General features: G+C 37.8%; 2 protein-coding genes across 2 annotated transcripts in view; both read left to right on the forward strand.

Moving 5' to 3' along the window:
* The window catches only part of nxph4 (neurexophilin 4), a 37998-nt gene extending 34620 nt beyond the window's left edge, over window positions 1-3378 (forward strand). Inside the window, exon 2 of the mRNA XM_017036982.2 lies at window positions 1955-3378. Coding sequence (XP_016892471.1) covers window positions 1955-2779 — 825 coding nt within the window. The 3' untranslated portion in view covers window positions 2780-3378. The remainder of the gene's footprint in view (window positions 1-1954) is intronic.
* Window positions 3379-4667: 1289 nt separating this feature from the next.
* The window catches only part of shmt2 (serine hydroxymethyltransferase 2 (mitochondrial)), a 27285-nt gene continuing 11873 nt past the window's right edge, over window positions 4668-20079 (forward strand). Inside the window, exons 1-5 of the mRNA XM_008320654.3 lie at window positions 4668-4821; window positions 11132-11323; window positions 18074-18153; window positions 18845-19045; window positions 19208-19289. Of these exons, the coding sequence (XP_008318876.1) occupies window positions 4789-4821; window positions 11132-11323; window positions 18074-18153; window positions 18845-19045; window positions 19208-19289 (588 nt within the window). The 5' untranslated portion in view covers window positions 4668-4788. The remainder of the gene's footprint in view (window positions 4822-11131; window positions 11324-18073; window positions 18154-18844; window positions 19046-19207; window positions 19290-20079) is intronic.

Here is a 20079-nt window from a genome sequence, read left to right on the forward strand (position 1 = left end):
ACCTTTACATCTCTGTCGTTGTACCTAGTAAACAAATGCTTTGAAGGAAACAAAGACCTAGATGCTACATTTTCCAACCCGTCAACCTGTCGCTGGTTGCAGCTGCCTGATGTGACCTTATAGCTAACATCCGCTGTTTTGCAAAAAGTCCATAGCGTATGGATTTCACGTCAGGGGAAAAATATTTGATATTTCTTCTAACAAATCCTCTCCGCTAGGATAGATTTACTGTCAAGCACAAAATAAAATTTATATTTAGGCTAATAGAAAGTCCATCTATTTATTGGTTTCCGTTGGTATTTTATTACTTTTGTTGGCAGCCTGATGACCCCCCTCCCCCCCAAACACACACACTCATCTTCGTCCATCTTCGTCCACATCAGTCAATGTTTGGCAAAGGTGCTGACTTCGTATTTGCACCACCCTACCCTCCCTTAAAAACCCCAACCTCAGACCCCAAGATGAAATCATATTGGAGCTTCATACACTTGACCCTGATGGCTGGGGGTTGAGGTACGTGCTGTGATGTTGCTGCAGATGATGGTTGAGGATTATGATGATGGTGCTGGTTCCAGCTCTGTGCTACGAGCTGGAGAAGTGATTAGGGTTGCACCAGCGGAGTGTTAGCCTGACAGATGGCAACACACGGAGTTGGCTGACAGCAGTGCTGACGGCGCATTCACAGCAAGTCTCCATCTTGCATTCACTGTACGCTTTGTTTGTTGCGTTAGCTGTGAGTGTATTATTCTCCTCGCTATTCACTGTTTATTGCTCCTACCTGTCAGAGACGACTCGCCACGCCAATTCACAAATTTAATTTTGCCACGTCGCTGTGCTGACCCCCTTGTCACTGCAACAAAAGAGGCGGCCGGTGTCTAGTAGAAATCTTCAGCAGTTCATTATTCTGGCCGCTGGTCATTTATCAGGAGCTTTCTGTTTTTTGGGTAATTTATTCGTTGAGAGATCAATAAATTCTGAGTTATTTTCTGTCTGTTTGGACGGCAGCTCTGCCTCCATGTTAATGAATTGCCTGCTAAAATAGGTATGTTAATTGAATGACTGAATGCATTAGGACTTGTATCGAGTGCTGATCCGCGCTCTCTCTGCAAACAGCCCTGTTGAGTTGTTATACGGTTCAGTGATTGATTAAAGATGGGCAGAACCTCTGTCTGAGCCGCTCTAGTCAGTCGTGTTGTCTTCATCAGGAATGAAAGGAGACACAAATTGGCCTCGTGTGACAGGAACCGACGCTGTTCTCATTTCGACGTTTTCGTTTGACTCGATTTTGCAGCTTATTTTAAATCGTCCTCAGGGTTTGCAAATGCGGTTTTTAAGTCTTGTCATTTCATGGATGTTTTAAAGCATAAAGTCCTAACGTGTTCACTTCAGAGTGGTTGTACTCGCATACATATGTATGAGAGCGCGGCAGTAATGTGACTGATCAGATGTAACACAGAGCGAAGAAGATTTCCAGCCGGTCTTGTATAACCAGCAAAGCTGTGGATTGAAGGCACAAACGTGTTTGAACAAACAAAGGTTTATGTCTATTAATTTACAATGTAAAGGTTGGGTTTTTTTGCCAGGTACAAGACTGAAAACAGAAACCATGGTGTGTTAGGAATTATGAATTAATTTGAGAGATGAGTTCAGTGACATATAAAGATTAGGACTAGAAAGAAAGAAACGTATTTAGAGCAAAAAAGACATATGTCTTAATGAAAATACAATTAACTGAGTCAAACATTTCACCTGAACCTAACATCTATACAGACATTTTAGCTGTTATTGATTATGCATTTTCACCTAAGAAAAGATCAAAAAGACTGTTGGAGTGCTTCTGGATGTGTGCTGTCAGTACTAATACAATATGTGACAGTATAGTAGGTAGTGAGTACTGCAGAAAAGAGCTGAAATCCAAAGATGAAACCCATGTGATTTTTTTTTTCTTCGTTAGGTCCATGGGTTGGAGAAGCAAGTGGACTTCTCAGATCTGGGTCCAGTGGGATCGGTGATGAAAACTCTTCCATATGGCATGGGTGGAGGCACAGTGGGAGGAACAACAGGAGGGGTCGTTAAGCCTCCATACCAAACCCGTATCTTCTCCACTTCCATCGACCAGACACCCATCAAGTCCAAGCCGCCCACTTACAGTTTCTACAACCCCTACGACCCAAACCGAAACCAGTCGCTGCTCCTGGATCAGACAGGCTATCGCTCTAAGCGCAAGCCATCGCATAAGACCTCCACGAAGACCAAGAAGATTTTTGGCTGGGGTGATTTCTACTTCAATGTCAGGACCTTGAAGTTCAGCTTGTTGGTGACAGGGAAGATTGTGGACCATATCAACGGAACATTCACCGTTTACTTCCGTCACAACTCCTCAAGCCTGGGGAACGTTTCGGTCAGCATCGTGCCACCGACCAAAGTGGTGGAGTTTGAGGTCCTCCAGCAGCAGCAGCCACATCTGTACCCTCACACTCAGCAAGACCTCCAGATCCATGACAACCAGCAGACCACTCTTGACCCCAAAGAGACAAAGACATTCAACTGTCGGGTGGAGTACGAGAAAACCAACAGATCCAAGAAGCCCAAACCCTGCTTGTACGACCCGTCTCAGACCTGCTTCACGGAACACACCCAGTCTCACTCTGCCTGGCTCTGTGCTAAACCCTTCAAGGTGATCTGCATTTTCATCTCTTTCTTCAGCATCGACTACAAGCTGGTTCAAAAAGTGTGTCCGGACTACAACTTCCAAAGTGAGCACCCTTACCTTGGATAAGTAAGTGAGACTGAGCTGAGAAAATATATGATGTATGGACCATATTAATGTCAAAGATGATGAAAACTATGATAATGATGGAAATGATAGTCATATTGATTACAGTAAAGACGCAGGGGGCAGTTTTTTTGCCCCTCGACTGCTGTGAATTGTGAATATAAAACAATTGTAATCGCAGTTACTGATGGTAAAAATGTGGTTGATTTCTCTCTGAATTATTTTCCAACTTTGTATATATGACTTTAGTTTCTATTTATTTCTTTACATGTTCCCTGTAAATACTGTACTCATACTGGGACAAAAAAAACCTTTATTGTTTCTAGATATTTGTTTCTCAATGTTATTACTTTTTGCAGTTAGGGAAGACGGTTGGAAAAAGCTGGAATCATTATAATGCCTTCGGATTACACAGTAAACCTCGGAAACGTGTGAATGTGCCGTCACTTTAAGGCAGACATAATGTTATGGTAGACTGACTGTTAATCATCCACCTCAACCATATGTTTCGAACCCTGGATGTAGGAGAGTTATATGTATGAGAAACGCTATGCTGGAAATGCATACAATATACTGTATGAAAAAGCACATTAAAATCTCTTAAACTGTCTCTCTGTCACGTCTTCATTCCTCGCTGCAGGCATGCACGAGCTCTGCAGCGCGGTTACGTTATCACATCCAGCAAGAGGAACTATTAAGAATTTGGTTACAATTCCCTTCTGATTAGAAAGGCATGACTATGCTTTTTGTGAAGATATGAAGTTTTTTAATTTTCAGAAATGTATTAAAATGATTTAATGTGGAAAACCAATTTTAAGACATTTTAAAGATGGCATTGATTTCTGACTCTTTTTAAAGGAGATGGAAAATACAAGGAAATATTATTTTTAACGAAATTTTCAGGTTGTTACACCTGAGCAAACATTGGATCAGTTAGTCCCAGGCCCTTAGGTGTCTTCAACATACTATCTTAGATAAGCCGGATGTTATCAAAAGAAAACCAGTATTTTGTGATGCTAATGTCATCAAACAACCTTAAACCACACCCAGCCCTTCAGACAATCTCCAGCTTAGCATCATTGACTCCTCATGCCCAACATTTCTAACTTGATGATAATTGGACATAGAATTTCATTAGATAACACGCAGTCATTGAATCTTCATCTCAGTCCTGCTCAATAACCTATTATGATCTTGATCAATGACATTGAGATGAGATCAATGTATTTTACACAGGTTACTGAGAACAGTTTGGACAATGTGATTGCTGGAGTAGCTAGTTTTTCTGGCATTCCAGCCACTCCACAGCCACCAACCAATTAGGGTATAATAAATGAAAAAAATGTGTATAAAGCATGGCGGTCAGGAATCCCACTGTACCACCACACTACTCTTGCTCCCAACAAATAAAAATTAGTGAATCATCAACATAATATGTAAGGAACACAACTTCTACATTATAATTTGTTTAATATTGATTTTTTTTTTATTCCAGGGTCAGAATTTAATATCACTAGTTAATGACTGAATAACAGAAATTTGGTATAATTATCCACTGATGATATCTTTGTCTGATATCTCTGTGTGTTTGAGATAGCCAAACACACAGAGATACAGTTCATAGCCAAGAAAAAAATAAAATGTAAAATAACAAAAGCCTCTGCTTTTGCTGACAAACAAATTAAATATACTTATTCCAAAATGCAGTTCTAGTTCCAAAATGAAGGTTGTGATTTCGCTTTGATGTTTTAAGAATTACATTTATACTAAAGTAATGTCGACCGGACAGCTGTTTGTGGCTCTACCCTTTCTCACTGAGGACCGTGAACCTTTTCTGCCTACAAGTCCCATTGGGGCTTTCGGCCGGATACACGTCACTACCCGTCGCCAACAGCGAGGACCCGCCTTTTCCGTTGCCTATCAGCGGTGTTTTCGGAGTGAGCGTGTGCGAGTGTTTCTGAGCTGGCTGCTGGTCTCCCACTTTCTCTCTGCCTTCACTGAGAACTGGAAACATGCTCTCCTTCGCTGCAAGACAACTCACGCGGGTGAGTAAACCAGCGCATTCGTGACTTTAGTTGTGTTAAAGTTTAGACGGTGTTTTTGTTTAGCTGTGTTGCTAATAAGCTGGACCCGCTGCTGCTCAATGGGGTCCTCACTTCGGTTTAAATATCAAACATAAACAGTGGAGTTGGTGTTTAAAGTAACTAAACCTTTTAAGTATTTCATATCTCCTTCAAAATTTCCAATGTTACAAGTGTTTGCTGTTTGTTGGCGTGTAGCTGTTAAGCTAGGTGTAGAGTTGCCTCTGTATGTTATATGCGTGCTGCAGCAGTGTCCACGTAATGATGCAACAGCGGCTGCTCAGTTTCATCATGTATGAGTGAACGAGAGGTAAAACAAGGTTACACTACCACAACTCGCCTCCTAGTTAGAATAAAACGCCGTATTATTACTCTGTTTATAATCACAAGTACAAATGTTCAGTGTTACTATATGTGCTGTATGCTTTTATTTAATATTTCCCCTGTATTGCGTTTAACTTTAAGATAAACAACCAGTTCTACACGAGTCCAGATAAGACGTGTCCCAGACCTCCATATAAAAACTAGAATTAACTGGTCTTTTCCCTTACTGATGTCCAAAGTGCAAAAATAACTAGAAGTGTACCTGCCAAACGCTAAGCAAATATTAACCTTTTCAACTTTGAGACCATTATGTAACAGATAAAATAGTTTTTATGGCCCACTTTCCAGTGGTTTCAGAATGTCCTTGGCTTTGTTTTAATATGAAATGCTGCACAAATGTTATTTTATTACTTTAATAAATCACTGTATATGGGCCAATGATAAGTAAAGCTTCTAAAAATGTATTTCTAAAAAGTATTTTCAACAAAGATGTAGTGCATATTTTTGAGTACAGGATATGTTTGAACAACAACTATTCTAACTTTTTAACAGTATTTTTAATTTTTCAGACCAAATATTTACATATATATTCATATTTATATGAATATATATATTCCTTTAGAAATATTCCTACTATATAGCATCAATTTCTTTGTAAAATAAATGAAGTGATACATGTCATAAATAGTTTAAATTACCTAAATAAAAAATGGACTATACACAAACATATGCTCATCATGTCATTGTTCAGATTAATTGTGGACAGTCAATGACTTCAACTAGGTTTGAAATATTCAACAGTTTAAAATGCATAGTTTTCCTAGGCCCTTTGTCCTGTTGTTTTTAGACAGCATTGGTTCATTGAATTGAATTAATGTATGTTTTAATGAATTAGCATTCTGTTATTTAGTTATTTTTTGCATTAGCTAAGAAGCAAACTAAAGTGTTTCTTCTCTACATTTACCTTAATTTTTTTTAAAAAGCCACCACAATATGTGTGCTTTTTGTGTTATTGCATTGTTGTAAATTCCTATGTTTTTGTTTTATACAAAGGTATATACATATGTAGATGCTTGGACTAAAACAATCATTTAAATTTTAATTGATTGACAAAATAAATGCCCTGCATCTAATTTTGTATGTTTTACCGTTTAGCGTGTTTTCTAACCGAAAACTGTAAAATAAATACTAAAAGGCACTGGTTCTCGTATAAAAAAAACCCTGCACCCAAAATTATGCAGTTAGTTAGTTAGTACTAGAATGTTGGAATTTTACTTTCCCCTTCAACTGAGTGATTCATGTGCTTGCATACTCTTTCTATTCAAGCCAGTTAGTCAGGTTTAGTTCTTAATTGACTTTTAGAGGTCTCACAAGACTCTATTTTTTTTTTAAAGGTCCCATGTTCCATTGACTTGATGTGTGTAGAAAACAGAATGTTTTCCATCCATTCAAGTATTTGAAAATGTATTTTTTCAAAATCCATCAAGGAAAACATGTTCCTTTAATGTGGACCTGTTGCTGCAAGTTTCCAATTCTTTACATTCCTGTCATCAGTACAGGTCTACCAAGCCCCAGTTCATTAGTCTTGGAGTAATGCAACAATAATCATCACGCATGAGAAATGGGTAATTGTTTCTCTTTGGGTTTAGTTATTTGTTGCAAGAAAAACCAGGTTGTTTTCTGCCTTAGGTAGATCAGTGTCCCACCAGGTTGTGAAATTTAATAAGCCAAAGAAGTCGGCAGACACAAGTCATCATAAGCCTAAGCCTAAAAATCATCAATTATTGGAATTGTAGACACAAAGTGTTTTGTGAACTAGAACTGAACTATAAAAAGTATTCAGATAGTCCATGAATTAAGCAAGTGTAAATACAAGTGATCGTAACATAAAAGAAAGTCTTCTGAAAATCTCTAACATTATGTACGTTATGTAGTAAAGGGGCGTTATTGCTTGAATTCATAAGAGACATGGCATGAGCATGTGCAGATGCTGTTATCTCTCAAGGCTTTAAGTACCCGCCCCACCTCACCCTGTAACGGATCCTATCTATTCAATAAAGTACTATGTTATATGTGTCAGAACAACAAAACCCATGAATTCAGTCAGGGATATGTGTAGATACTGGAGTTTATTAAAATGTGTTTTTTTTATACCAAAACAGTACCGATTACATTTTTGTGCAAATTGAACACAAACCTCAGTAAAATAGAGCAGTTCTTCCCTATAAGCATGTGGCAAGTTAGCTACTACCTACAATGGTGGTCATCCTCATAAATACAGCACATGGGAGAAGAGGAAAAGAAAATGTGGAACTGTATTTTAATGTCAACCCCACAACCATTAGCTCCAGATAGTGTGAAGTCTTCTTCGATACAGCATTGTCTTTTCGCACTACTTCACCTCAGCCGCAGCTCCCGGTCTAGTGTCATCTAGACTGAATCACAGGCCAATTTATAATGGACAACCCTGCTATTAGTTGGTGACAGGAAACGGAGCAGCAGTGTGCCAGAGTTACTGGATGCTCTTGCCCTGTTGACACCTCTACTTCTCCACCGTATGTCTCTTTTTCTTTGCCGTTTCTCCTCCAGTTTTTTCTAGTTTTCTCCGGTACAGGCAGATTGTTGTTTGGTATTGCCTCTGATGAGCAGCAGTCATCTGTAAAATTGGCTTGCTTCAAAGCTGCATCCGGAAATGGACAAAAAAAAAACACAAGTAGTGATAATGAAACGATTTTCCCTCTTCCTGGTATTTCTTTCTCTGTCTTCGTCATTTGGGCACAGATGTTAGCCAGGAAAGTCAAACTGCTGACAATTACTTTATCATTTCCAGGCAGATGCAGCACATCTGTGACTGTACTTTTACTGAGTGCTCAACACCTCTGTTGATGTGGCCTATTCTGCTCCTTTTCATCACATTAGAGTTTTTCAACAAGTTCACCTTCAAACGACAGCATAATCTGGTGCCAAGAATACACCCACTTTGACAGTGTGTTGCCTGTGACTTGGATCTCACTCTGCTTGGATAAGTTAATCTTGTCTTCATTATTTAATCTCAGTCTTAAGACAGAGGTGGACTGCAGGGACTGACCTGTATGTGGTCTGTTTCCATCCACCGTTCTTACACAAGTGCGTCTTGTCTGAGTGTATAAAAAGTGCAGGGTGACATGATCAGGACAGCAGGATAGGAAGGAAAAAAAGAAGAGAATAATGTGCAGGTGAGGAGGAAGGAAAGGTACCCTTGTCGGTTTTGCAGTCATCCGTTGTACTCTAACTATGGCAATGTCCTGGTGGCTTTATTTTTGCAGCCATGGTGTGTCCTAGTACAATTTCAGACAGCAAAGGACATTTTCCGTCAAGGTTTAATGACCTGTGTGATTTTGCTGCAAAAAAAAACTGTCCTCAGAGGCAGCCTGTCCTGTCTCCCCAGGCCTTGCTCTTTTTCAGAACCCTGGGGAAGGGACCCGTCTTCTCATGTCCACATTCTCCACTGCCCATGGTGACAGAAGGCCAAGGTAGTGATCGTTAGAAATCTGCTCTTAATGTGGCCCTGGTGTGTCACCCATGTCCCCTCTGCCCCACTCTGGGGAGTGGATAAAAAGAGGGAGTAAAAAAGATGTGACTAAGTAAATTCTAATTTACTTTTTAAGCACTAAATCCAAGACAAACAAGAATTTGACTTGATATAACCAGTATATTAGTTGCTCATGGCTCCTTTCGCGGATCACGTTGTTTAGAAATGTTGACATTTCAAATACTGCAAAGAATTATAAATTCTGCCATCTACTGGTGGCAAACGTATCTACAGTTTGTCGAGCGAGACAAATAGAATGGGGCAACATAAGTTCATCAACATGGGCAATCGCCGGGGAACACATAGGTTTATGACCACCTGTAAAAACACTGCTGTGATAATGCTCTTTAAATGACTTGTGCTGAACATGCCCACTGGTTCACCGTAGGTTACCATTTTATGGCCCATAGCAGGTCTAATGGTGTTTTGAGGACCGTCATATTATGTCTTGTGAGGCTTGTCCCAATGGGTATCAGAATACACTCAGAAAGGCTGACTCTGGTGACTACTACTATGGTTCAGCATAGAATAGCCCTTTGTGCACCTCCACTTTTAGCTGAAAATCAAACGATTGCTCAAACGATTTTATACATTACAGAATCCTCAGCTAAAGTGATTTAAAAGTTGTGTTCAAGGCATTCAGCGGTTCACTTAGGTTTGCATCTTGCTGCAGAATCAGTGTATGAGGAAAAGTTGGCACAAAGTTGGAACATTCTGCACAGAAATGTCCAACTACTGACAAAGAAAATGGAAAATGAAAGGAGGACAGCGACATACATTATGACTCTGGGAATTTGTGATATATAATTTTTTGTCAATATCTGTGTATTTATTCATATTACATCTCAAACAAACACATTGAATATTTCAGGAAAAAGTCAAAACAGTTTTTTTATGGTTAATTACTTGATGCATTTATTTGGTTGTATTCTTTGCATCCCTGGTATTTATATACATTTCCTTTATGATACATATAGATGTACCCTTTAAAATTACAAAAGTAATATGCATTACAGTCATTAAGAAAATCTCAATCACTCAATCACTTGCACTGCAGTAAAGCAACTGGAATCATTCTTCTGTCTTGTGGGCATCCTCAGTCACTCCTCAGCATTGTGTTAATCGCTTTTTAATGGCACTATTAAAGAGAGGTTGTCCGTGACACTGGGCTACACCTGCACAGATGATAACTATAGGTTGGTTGGCAGGATTGATGTCAACATAGACTCATCATCATACTGTTGATTAAATGAAAGAAGGGAGTGAATTTGTTCTGAGTGCAATCAACCAGCTCAGGATATTTTTTTTTCATTTCTAACCTCTGATTATTCTTCTGGAAAGTGATCTGCTTAATGATCGGGATTTGCAAAGGGGACTTTAGGACAGAAGGGCACAAAGTATTGGGGACTTTAAGATTCATTCATTATAGCATATACTTAAAGCAGGGTAAGGGTGGAGTGGAGGAACACGGACTAAATGTATTGATGTTTTAATCAGCCCCCAAAGAAGTTCCACAGCCAGTGAAAATCGTACGGCCTTTCCCCCGTTTTCATTCACATGATCACACTGAACAGCAGCTGTGGAAGAGGAACTCACCAGCCCCAGTCCAGATTAGATAAGCAGGAAGTGCTGAATCTGGTCTCTACATGCCTCCCTTGGTACACTTAGGCTGTAAAAGTCAGTCACTCACAAAATTGCTGACAGAGGCAAAATTTAAACACCCGTGCTGATAACAGATATCGCACAAACATGCCAGCTTTTAATTACACCATTTTACACATTAGACAGTGGGGAACAGGAAGGCAAAATGCTGAAATCTGTGCTCGTTTTGTTGGGATAGTTCAGGAAAAAAATCACTCATGTTTGCATACTTTTTGCCATTGAAACACTGGATCAGCAATGTTATCACCAAAGAGGGAAATCATAAACATCCAAGATGGATGATGTAATTTCAAAAGTTGTCCAGTTTTAAGAGTTCAGACATATTGAGACATGTCTCTGTCACCAACAGTGTGGACAAGTTTAATCATTATATCTTTTGCAAGTGTTGATCTTGCCAAGTGTTGAGGCCTGTCAATCCTCAGTTATGTCAAAATCAGAGGAAACATCAATTTTTAACTACGGTTGATTGGATTCCAATAAATTGTGTGCAAAACTGTCTTAGGTCTTTGGACAAGGAACATGTCTGAAGAAGATATAGATAGAAGCAAATTGTGACATGGTGGAGAAGACAAACACACCCAAACAAAACACTTGCAAGGAGTTTAGACCTGAATTGAGGATATGTGGAGGAATTGCTTTATTTTTTTCATACTTCTCTTTTTTCTGTTGTCTTTAAATGTTTTTGACTGTGTGCTTATTTATGTTTCTCTGACACAGCCCCTGTGCCAAAGAGTCCCACTTCGGCTCAGCTTACGTGGGCAACAGTCCCATGCTGCCACCCATTCAACAAATGAGGACCGTCCATGGACAGGCCAGGAGAGCTTGGCCCAGGACGACCCAGAGATGTGGACTCTGCTGCAGAAGGAGAAAGACAGACAGTGCCGTGGTCTAGAGCTCATTGCCTCTGAGGTAAAACACTACCTGAACCAATTGCTGAGAATTAATTAAAAAACTTTTTTTTTTGACATTTAATGACATTTTCAGCCATTAAAAGTAGGAAACGACTTGCTTTTTGCACAAAAAAACTTCACTTAACGAAGTGTTAGAAAATAGCAGTATAAAAGAAACCAACCAGACAGACAAATACAAATCATTGAGAGCTGTGGATTAATCTGGTAATGAAGCAACACTGCTTTGAGCGCTGTCAAATTGGTTCCCCTTGAATAAAGAACTTTCACCATCTCTAAAGAAACAGTGAAGTATACTTTTTGGTACGCCAACATAGGATCACAGTAAAATACTACACCAATAATACTATACCACTAAGTTCCTGAAGTAATCTCCGAAAATAAAAGTTTCTCAAAAATGACTAAAAATACACTAATTTGCCTTAAAATACTTAGCTATGTCCATTTCTGTTGTTAAAATTCAGAAAAAATATACTTTTTTGGTACGCCAACATAGGATCACAGTAAAATACTACACCAATAATACTATACCTTAAGTTCCTGAAGTAATCTCCGAAAATAAAAGTTTCTCAAAAATGACTAAAAATACACTAATTTGCCTTAAAATACTTAGCTATGTCCATTTCTGTTGTTAAAATTCAGAAAAAATATACTTTTTTGGTACGCCAACATAGGATCACAGTAAGATACTATCCCAGTAATACTATACCTTAAGTTCCTGAAGTAATCTCCGAAAATAAAAGTTTCTCAAAAATGACTAAAAAGACACTAATTTGCCTTAAAATACTTAGCTATGTCCATTTCTGTTGTTAAAATTCAGAAAAAATATACTTTTTTGGTACGCCAACATAGGATCACAGTAAGATACTATCCCAGTAATACTATACCTTAAGTTCCTGAAGTAATCTCCGAAAATAAAAGTTTCTCAAAAATGACTAAAAAGACACTAATTTGCCTTAAAATACTTAGCTATGTCCATTTCTGTTGTTAAAATTCAGAAAAAATATACTTTTTTGGTACGCCAACATAGGATCACAGTAAGATACTATCCCAGTAATACTATACCTTAAGTTCCTGAAGTAATCTCCGAAAATAAAAGTTTCTCAAAAATGACTAAAAAGACACTAATTTGCCTTAAAATACTTAGCTATGTCCATTTCTGTTGTTAAAATTCAGAAAAAATATACTTTTTTGGTACGCCAACATAGGATCACAGTAAGATACTATCCCAGTAATACTATACCTTAAGTTCCTGAAGTAATCTCCGAAAATAAAAGTTTCTCAAAAATGACTAAAAAGACACTAATTTGCCTTAAAATACTTAGCTATGTCCATTTCTGTTGTTAAAATTCAGAAAAAATATACTTTTTTGGTACGCCAACATAGGATCACAGTAAGATACTATCCCAGTAATACTATACCTTAAGTTCCTGAAGTAATCTCCGAAAATAAAAGTTTCTCAAAAATGACTAAAAAGACACTAATTTGCCTTAAAATACTTAGCTATGTCCATTTCTGTTGTTAAAATTCAGAAAAAATATACTTTTTTGGTACGCCAACATAGGATCACAGTAAGATACTATCCCAGTAATACTATACCTTAAGTTCCTGAAGTAATCTCCGAAAATAAAAGTTTCTCAAAAATGACTAAAAAGACACTAATTTGCCTTAAAATACTTAGCTATGTCCATTTCTGTTGTTAAAATTCAGAAAAAATATACTTTTTTGGTACGCCAACATAGGATCACAGTAAGATACTATCCCAGTAATACTATACCTTAAGTTCCTGAAGTAATCTCCGAAAATAAAAGTTTCTCAAAAATGACTAAAAAGACACTAATTTGCCTTAAAATACTTAGCTATGTCCATTTCTGTTGTTAAAATTCAGAAAAAATATACTTTTTTGGTACGCCAACATAGGATCACAGTAAGATACTATCCCAGTAATACTATACCTTAAGTTCCTGAAGTAATCTCCGAAAATAAAAGTTTCTCAAAAATGACTAAAAAGACACTAATTTGCCTTAAAATACTTAGCTATGTCCATTTCTGTTGTTAAAATTCAGAAAAAATATACTTTTTTGGTACGCCAACATAGGATCACAGTAAGATACTATCCCAGTAATACTATACCTTAAGTTCCTGAAGTAATCTCCGAAAATAAAAGTTTCTCAAAAATGACTAAAAAGACACTAATTTGCCTTAAAATACTTAGCTATGTCCATTTCTGTTGTTAAAATTCAGAAAAAATATACTTTTTTGGTACGCCAACATAGGATCACAGTAAGATACTATCCCAGTAATACTATACCTTAAGTTCCTGAAGTAATCTCCGAAAATAAAAGTTTCTCAAAAATGACTAAAAAGACACTAATTTGCCTTAAAATACTTAGCTATGTCCATTTCTGTTGTTAAAATTCAGAAAAAATATACTTTTTTGGTACGCCAACATAGGATCACAGTAAGATACTATCCCAGTAATACTATACCTTAAGTTCCTGAAGTAATCTCCGAAAATAAAAGTTTCTCAAAAATGACTAAAAAGACACTAATTTGCCTTAAAATACTTAGCTATGTCCATTTCTGTTGTTAAAATTCAGAAAAAATATACTTTTTTGGTACGCCAACATAGGATCACAGTAAGATACTATCCCAGTAATACTATACCTTAAGTTCCTGAAGTAATCTCCGAAAATAAAAGTTTCTCAAAAATGACTAAAAAGACACTAATTTGCCTTAAAATACTTAGCTATGTCCATTTCTGTTGTTAAAATTCAGAAAAAATATACTTTTTTGGTACGCCAACATAGGATCACAGTAAGATACTATCCCAGTAATACTATACCTTAAGTTCCTGAAGTAATCTCCGAAAATAAAAGTTTCTCAAAAATGACTAAAAAGACACTAATTTGCCTTAAAATACTTAGCTATGTCCATTTCTGTTGTTAAAATTCAGAAAAAATATACTTTTTTGGTACGCCAACATAGGATCACAGTAAGATACTATCCCAGTAATACTATACCTTAAGTTCCTGAAGTAATCTCCGAAAATAAAAGTTTCTCAAAAATGACTAAAAAGACACTAATTTGCCTTAAAATACTTAGCTATGTCCATTTCTGTTGTTAAAATTCAGAAAAAATATACTTTTTTGGTACGCCAACATAGGATCACAGTAAGATACTATCCCAGTAATACTATACCTTAAGTTCCTGAAGTAATCTCCGAAAATAAAAGTTTCTCAAAAATGACTAAAAAGACACTAATTTGCCTTAAAATACTTAGCTATGTCCATTTCTGTTGTTAAAATTCAGAAAAAATATACTTTTTTGGTACGCCAACATAGGATCACAGTAAGATACTATCCCAGTAATACTATACCTTAAGTTCCTGAAGTAATCTCCGAAAATAAAAGTTTCTCAAAAATGACTAAAAAGACACTAATTTGCCTTAAAATACTTAGCTATGTCCATTTCTGTTGTTAAAATTCAGAAAAAATATACTTTTTTGGTACGCCAACATAGGATCACAGTAAGATACTATCCCAGTAATACTATACCTTAAGTTCCTGAAGTAATCTCCGAAAATAAAAGTTTCTCAAAAATGACTAAAAAGACACTAATTTGCCTTAAAATACTTAGCTATGTCCATTTCTGTTGTTAAAATTCAGAAAAAATATACTTTTTTGGTACGCCAACATAGGATCACAGTAAGATACTATCCCAGTAATACTATACCTTAAGTTCCTGAAGTTTTTTTTTTTTCTCACGTGATTCATTTATAAAAACAACTGATTTAATTCATTTGATACATTCAGAGGCTTTACAGCAGAGGTGTCAAACTCAGTTAGGTTCACGGCCCGCATACACCCAAATTAGATGTCAAGTGGGCCGGACCAGTACAATCGTAACCTAATTAACTATAAATAACAATAAGTCCACGATTTTCCCCTTTGTTTTCATGCAAAGAAGTTTAAGTATATTAGATATTTATTACTATTTATTAATATTTAAAGAATAATACTTGTTTGTGTAATTTCTTTATTTCCAAAATTTAATCAAGCGGGCCGGATAAAATGACCTAGTGGGCCAGCTTTGGCCCACAGGCCGCATGTTTGACACCTCTGCTTTACAGTCCATGTGTAACAAAATAAATTGACCCAAAATTTAAAAAAAAAATGTTTTTGCTTCAATTGGAAACCATTTTTTGTTGACCTTCACAGAGTAAATAAAACAGAAAAACAGCTTTTTATACACAATTCGTCCTTTTTAACAGATCTTAATTGTCGGCATCACATGAAAATAAACTGGCAGGGATTCGGCTTTAATCCAAATCCATTTGTTGTTTTTAGCCTTTATGACTGTCATATGAGTTTGTCGATATTAAATTTAAAGGAACCATTTAGTGAAGAAAAAACGATTGTCAAAGCTAGAAAAGATGGGTGTGGGTGTTAAAAAAAATATAGATATATATACTGTATGTGTGTATGAATGAACATACACGTGTGTGTGTGTGTGTTTTTTTTTTTTTTAATTTCCTCCTCGAATAGCAGACCGTGCTTTATCTGGCGTTGTTTTTCCCTCTGCTCTTTCTGTGTCTTCTTTGCCACAGCAGTTGTTCAGTGGAGTAGATCATCCTGCTCTCAGCACAGAGCCTGACCACTCTGCTGTGAGATAAAGCTGATATCTTCATTCTGCTTCTTCTCACTGTGGCAGGAACATCACAGGCATACATACATTCCCAAGACCTCTCAGCGCGCACACACACACACACACAGTGATTTCCTCTCCCTGTTGGCCAACCTTATTGACATTATTCTAAACCAATTATAGCCATGTGCACAGTGTTTTCATTCTAATGAGAAATTGCGCCACTTTACTAATCATCCAGGATCTGTGTAAAATATCTGTAAATTTATGTATATATAAATATATAATATAATATATAAATATGCAATGTATATAATTACTGGGTCATTATGAATGGACTTTTTCCTATGTGTCAGCTCCGTCACAACAACCCCACTCAGAGGGAGGCTTTAATTAAAGCGTAAGCGCTTACAAATATCAATTACAGTGGTTCTGAAACAAAGGTCTCTCTGTGATAGAAGCTCTGCCTCAGAGGCTTTTTGCCCTCAGTCAATGGTGTAAACAAAGGCTCAGGTCACAAATCAAGGAAATATGATCATAAAACTTAATGCTAGACTTCATCGGCCCCGAGGCTCAGTGTGTGGTCAGGTTGAAGTCCCCACTAAGATGCAAACAGCAGAGTACAAACAGTCGATGGCGTGCCAAATGGATTTCTTTTTCTAATATATGCAGTCATTAGAATGACAGACAGAGAGGCTACAGTAAAACGCTTTCTGAAGCTGTTATCTTTCTCTTTATCACCTCATTGCTCCCAGGTGAAGCATTTGCATATTTTCACTCCCCTAAACACCGCGCCCCCCACCACACACATACACTAGAAATCACAAAACACACTGGCTTTTGTGTTTGTGAGCACTTAACATAGAAATAATGCATTCCTCAACACCAGGAGCGTCTGCAACCTGTGGATCCTGAGCTGCATGCATTCCTTTTGCAATGCAAAAGTTCTTTAGTGTCCTTTTGAACTGGCTCCCTGTATAATGATATTTAACACTGGAGGAGGAACCATTGTCATAAATAAGATAAGTGTTAACTCCACTGTCTGCAGAAAGGTTTTTTTTTTTTAAATAAAGTTTAAACCAGTCTTACATGACGCATACAGTTCGGGGCAATGTGGATACTTACAACATTTGCATATTGTATGGTTTCTGTTTGAAACCTTAGGATCGTATGATCCAATCCATTACAAAACAAAACATTAAAAAAACAACTACAGCCCGTCCAATTTGATACCTTAGCCCGATTGCGCAACTTAACTTTGTGCGACGTGTAAATGAAGACACTGTAGCCTCAGCAGCGATAGCCCTTGGCGTGGATTAGATTTTGGTATTGGCAGAAACTCCAAGTTGCAGTATCAGTATCAGACACGAGAAAGTTGAGCCATCCCTAGGTAAACCACCAATAAAATGCTTCCCTTGTGTAATTCCTGATGGTTCTGTAATATGACAACAGCATTTAGAACATTTTACACTGCATTATTGACTTGATTTGATGAACTTTATTCAACGATAAAAAATATCTCCTCCGGTGTTGTAGTGGAGCTGTAGAAAACGATTTTCACGTCTTTTTGATTTATTACTTCTTTTTTTTTTGCCATAATGAATGGAAACTGAAGCAGTTTTAATGAGCCACTACTGCTGTATCTTTTCTGACATTGGTGCTTTTACAGAAATGCTAATCACAGTTGTTTTTATGATGTTTTATATGTTGTTTTCTTCCCCATGTCTTGTACATGGCTGTTAACATGCAGTTTTCCTAATTTGCCTAGTGGAGTTTTTTTTTAATATATACATTTTCTTCAGCCAGCCATACTCGACTGCAAAATAATGAAAGGTGCCGTACTTATTTATCAGAGTTTGTGGGCGAAAAAAAAAAAAATGATTGCATTGTCTTGTATCCTCCAGGAGTGAAGTGATAAGCATTGTTGAGTGTGGAGTGTTAGTGGATGGAAGTCCAGCGGTTCAATACTGTAATGATTGCCTTTAGCTGCAGGGGGATTTCTCACTATCACTTAACAGACTTTAATTTGCCGTCCTTGTCCCTTTTGTCCACTGGCAGCATTGATCTGAGTGTGTGTTCTTTTGTGTGTGTGTTATTGCCACAGAATTTCTGCAGTCGAGCGGCCCTGGAAGCTCAAGGCTCCTGTCTGAACAACAAATATTCTGAAGGCTACCCAGGTAGAAGGTGAGCATTTATTCAGCCACACCCCAGATTATTAGGACAGTGGACATTCTCTGCTCTGGGACACGCACACAAACACCACACAAACCAACTTATAAAGCTCCACACTGATTTATACACTGCATTCTAGCGTGCCCTATTACTATGCCAACCACACAGCCCATTATTCACAGCTACTGCTATGCTAAAGATGATTCCTTTGGGGATTCATTGGAAGAACTTAGTGTCAGGCTAATAGTTCATTTTTTTTATATTCCGTTTCCCTGTTTTGTATTATTTCACTTGGTTAATTTACATTTAACAACAGAAAACGGAGCTGATCTGTTCTGAAATGTTGCTCATTTGATTCATGGCAGTTGTGGAATACGTGTCTACCAATAAATCTTCCTCCCCCATGAATATGTAAATTTCTTTTTTTTCTTCCATACTCTGCTGCTATAATGTTTCACATTTTAATGTAATGAACCAAATGGATGAATATAAGCCCATGATGTCAGGGAATACATTTGTTTGTACAATATTCATCCGTTAGTATGTCATTTGTTAATTCAATTGAAAAACTCTCACAAGCAACTCCATCTATCTACTTGTCTTTGTTTTTCTACCGTTTTGTTGTTAAAATTGGAATTTAATTTTCTTATTTTTTAGCCCTCGGAAGCCTAATTACTTTCCCCGGTTTCTCGTGTATCCACAGATACTACGGTGGAGCAGAGGTGGTCGACCAGATTGAGCTCCTTTGTCAGAGACGAGCTCTGGAGGCCTTCAAGCTGGACCCAGAAGAGTGGGGTGTGAATGTCCAGCCTTATTCTGGCTCACCTGCGAACTTTGCCGCATACACTGCAGTGTTGAACCCACATGACCGCATCATGGGCCTGGACCTGCCTGATGGAGGACAGTCAGTAGACATTGTTTTTTTTATATATATTCATTTATTTACTTTTTCTTAAGCTTATAAGTTTAGTCTTTCGGTCATTTATTTACCACAATGTATTTAAAAAACTAATGTTTTGCCTCTTTTTCTGTTTGTTTCTCTGTTTGTTCCGGTTTGTCACCCAAGTCTGACACATGGCTACATGTCTGACGTAAAAAGGATCTCAGCGACCTCAATCTATTTTGAGTCCATGCCCTACAAACTAAGTGTAAGTGTACCCCCCCCCACTCCCTCTACTGAAGTGTCTAACCCTGTGACGTTAACCAACAGTCAGCATTGCTGTTTAGAATGGTGATATTCTGATAATCTCTCCAATGAAGAGCCTTTCTGAACCTGAAATCCCATTTTCAGAAGGCAACTAACTATAACTGTGCCAGTATGAACAGTGAAACACCATTGGTCAGTTCTGCTCATATGGCAGTCATAGCTGCTACTGTGGTCTCATATCACAGGATTGGTTACTTGGATTGGCAACTGTTCTGCCATTTCTGCCAATATTAACGTTATTGTGCAAACGCGGTGAAGGTGGATCTTGTTTTTATTACCAGACACATATTTGTCTTCTGATATTGAGAGATAAAAACAGACGTTTCCTTTGGGCAGTGACATTGTAAAAAAACCATGCTAACAGAGCTGCTTCTCCACCTGCAGGTGAGACTAGATAACATGTAGATATGGCCGTGGTCTTGTACCAGAATGTAGTTTTTTGATCTTTGGGACATAGTTGTGTGGTTTCGTTGGTTGCGGCTGATGGATGGCCACGAAAGTCAGCATGTCCAGACCTGCTGATGTATGGGCTGGCAGGACCCCTCTGCAAGAGAGATAATGGGAAATCGACAGGCCGGCCAGCACCACTGGCTCTGTCTCTACAATGAGCGGCTTGATGGAGTGAGGGGGCATCCATAGATGTGCTCCAGAGATGGGAGATTATTAGGTTGTCTAAATAAAGCTTCCCTCCTGTTTTTCTCTTTCTTAGCCCCCGCCCTTCCTTTTTTCCT

The sequence above is a fragment of the Cynoglossus semilaevis genome, chromosome 11 (assembly GCF_000523025.1).
Source record: "Cynoglossus semilaevis isolate Cse_v1.0 chromosome 11, Cse_v1.0, whole genome shotgun sequence".
Classification (NCBI taxonomy): domain Eukaryota; kingdom Metazoa; phylum Chordata; class Actinopteri; order Pleuronectiformes; family Cynoglossidae; genus Cynoglossus; species Cynoglossus semilaevis.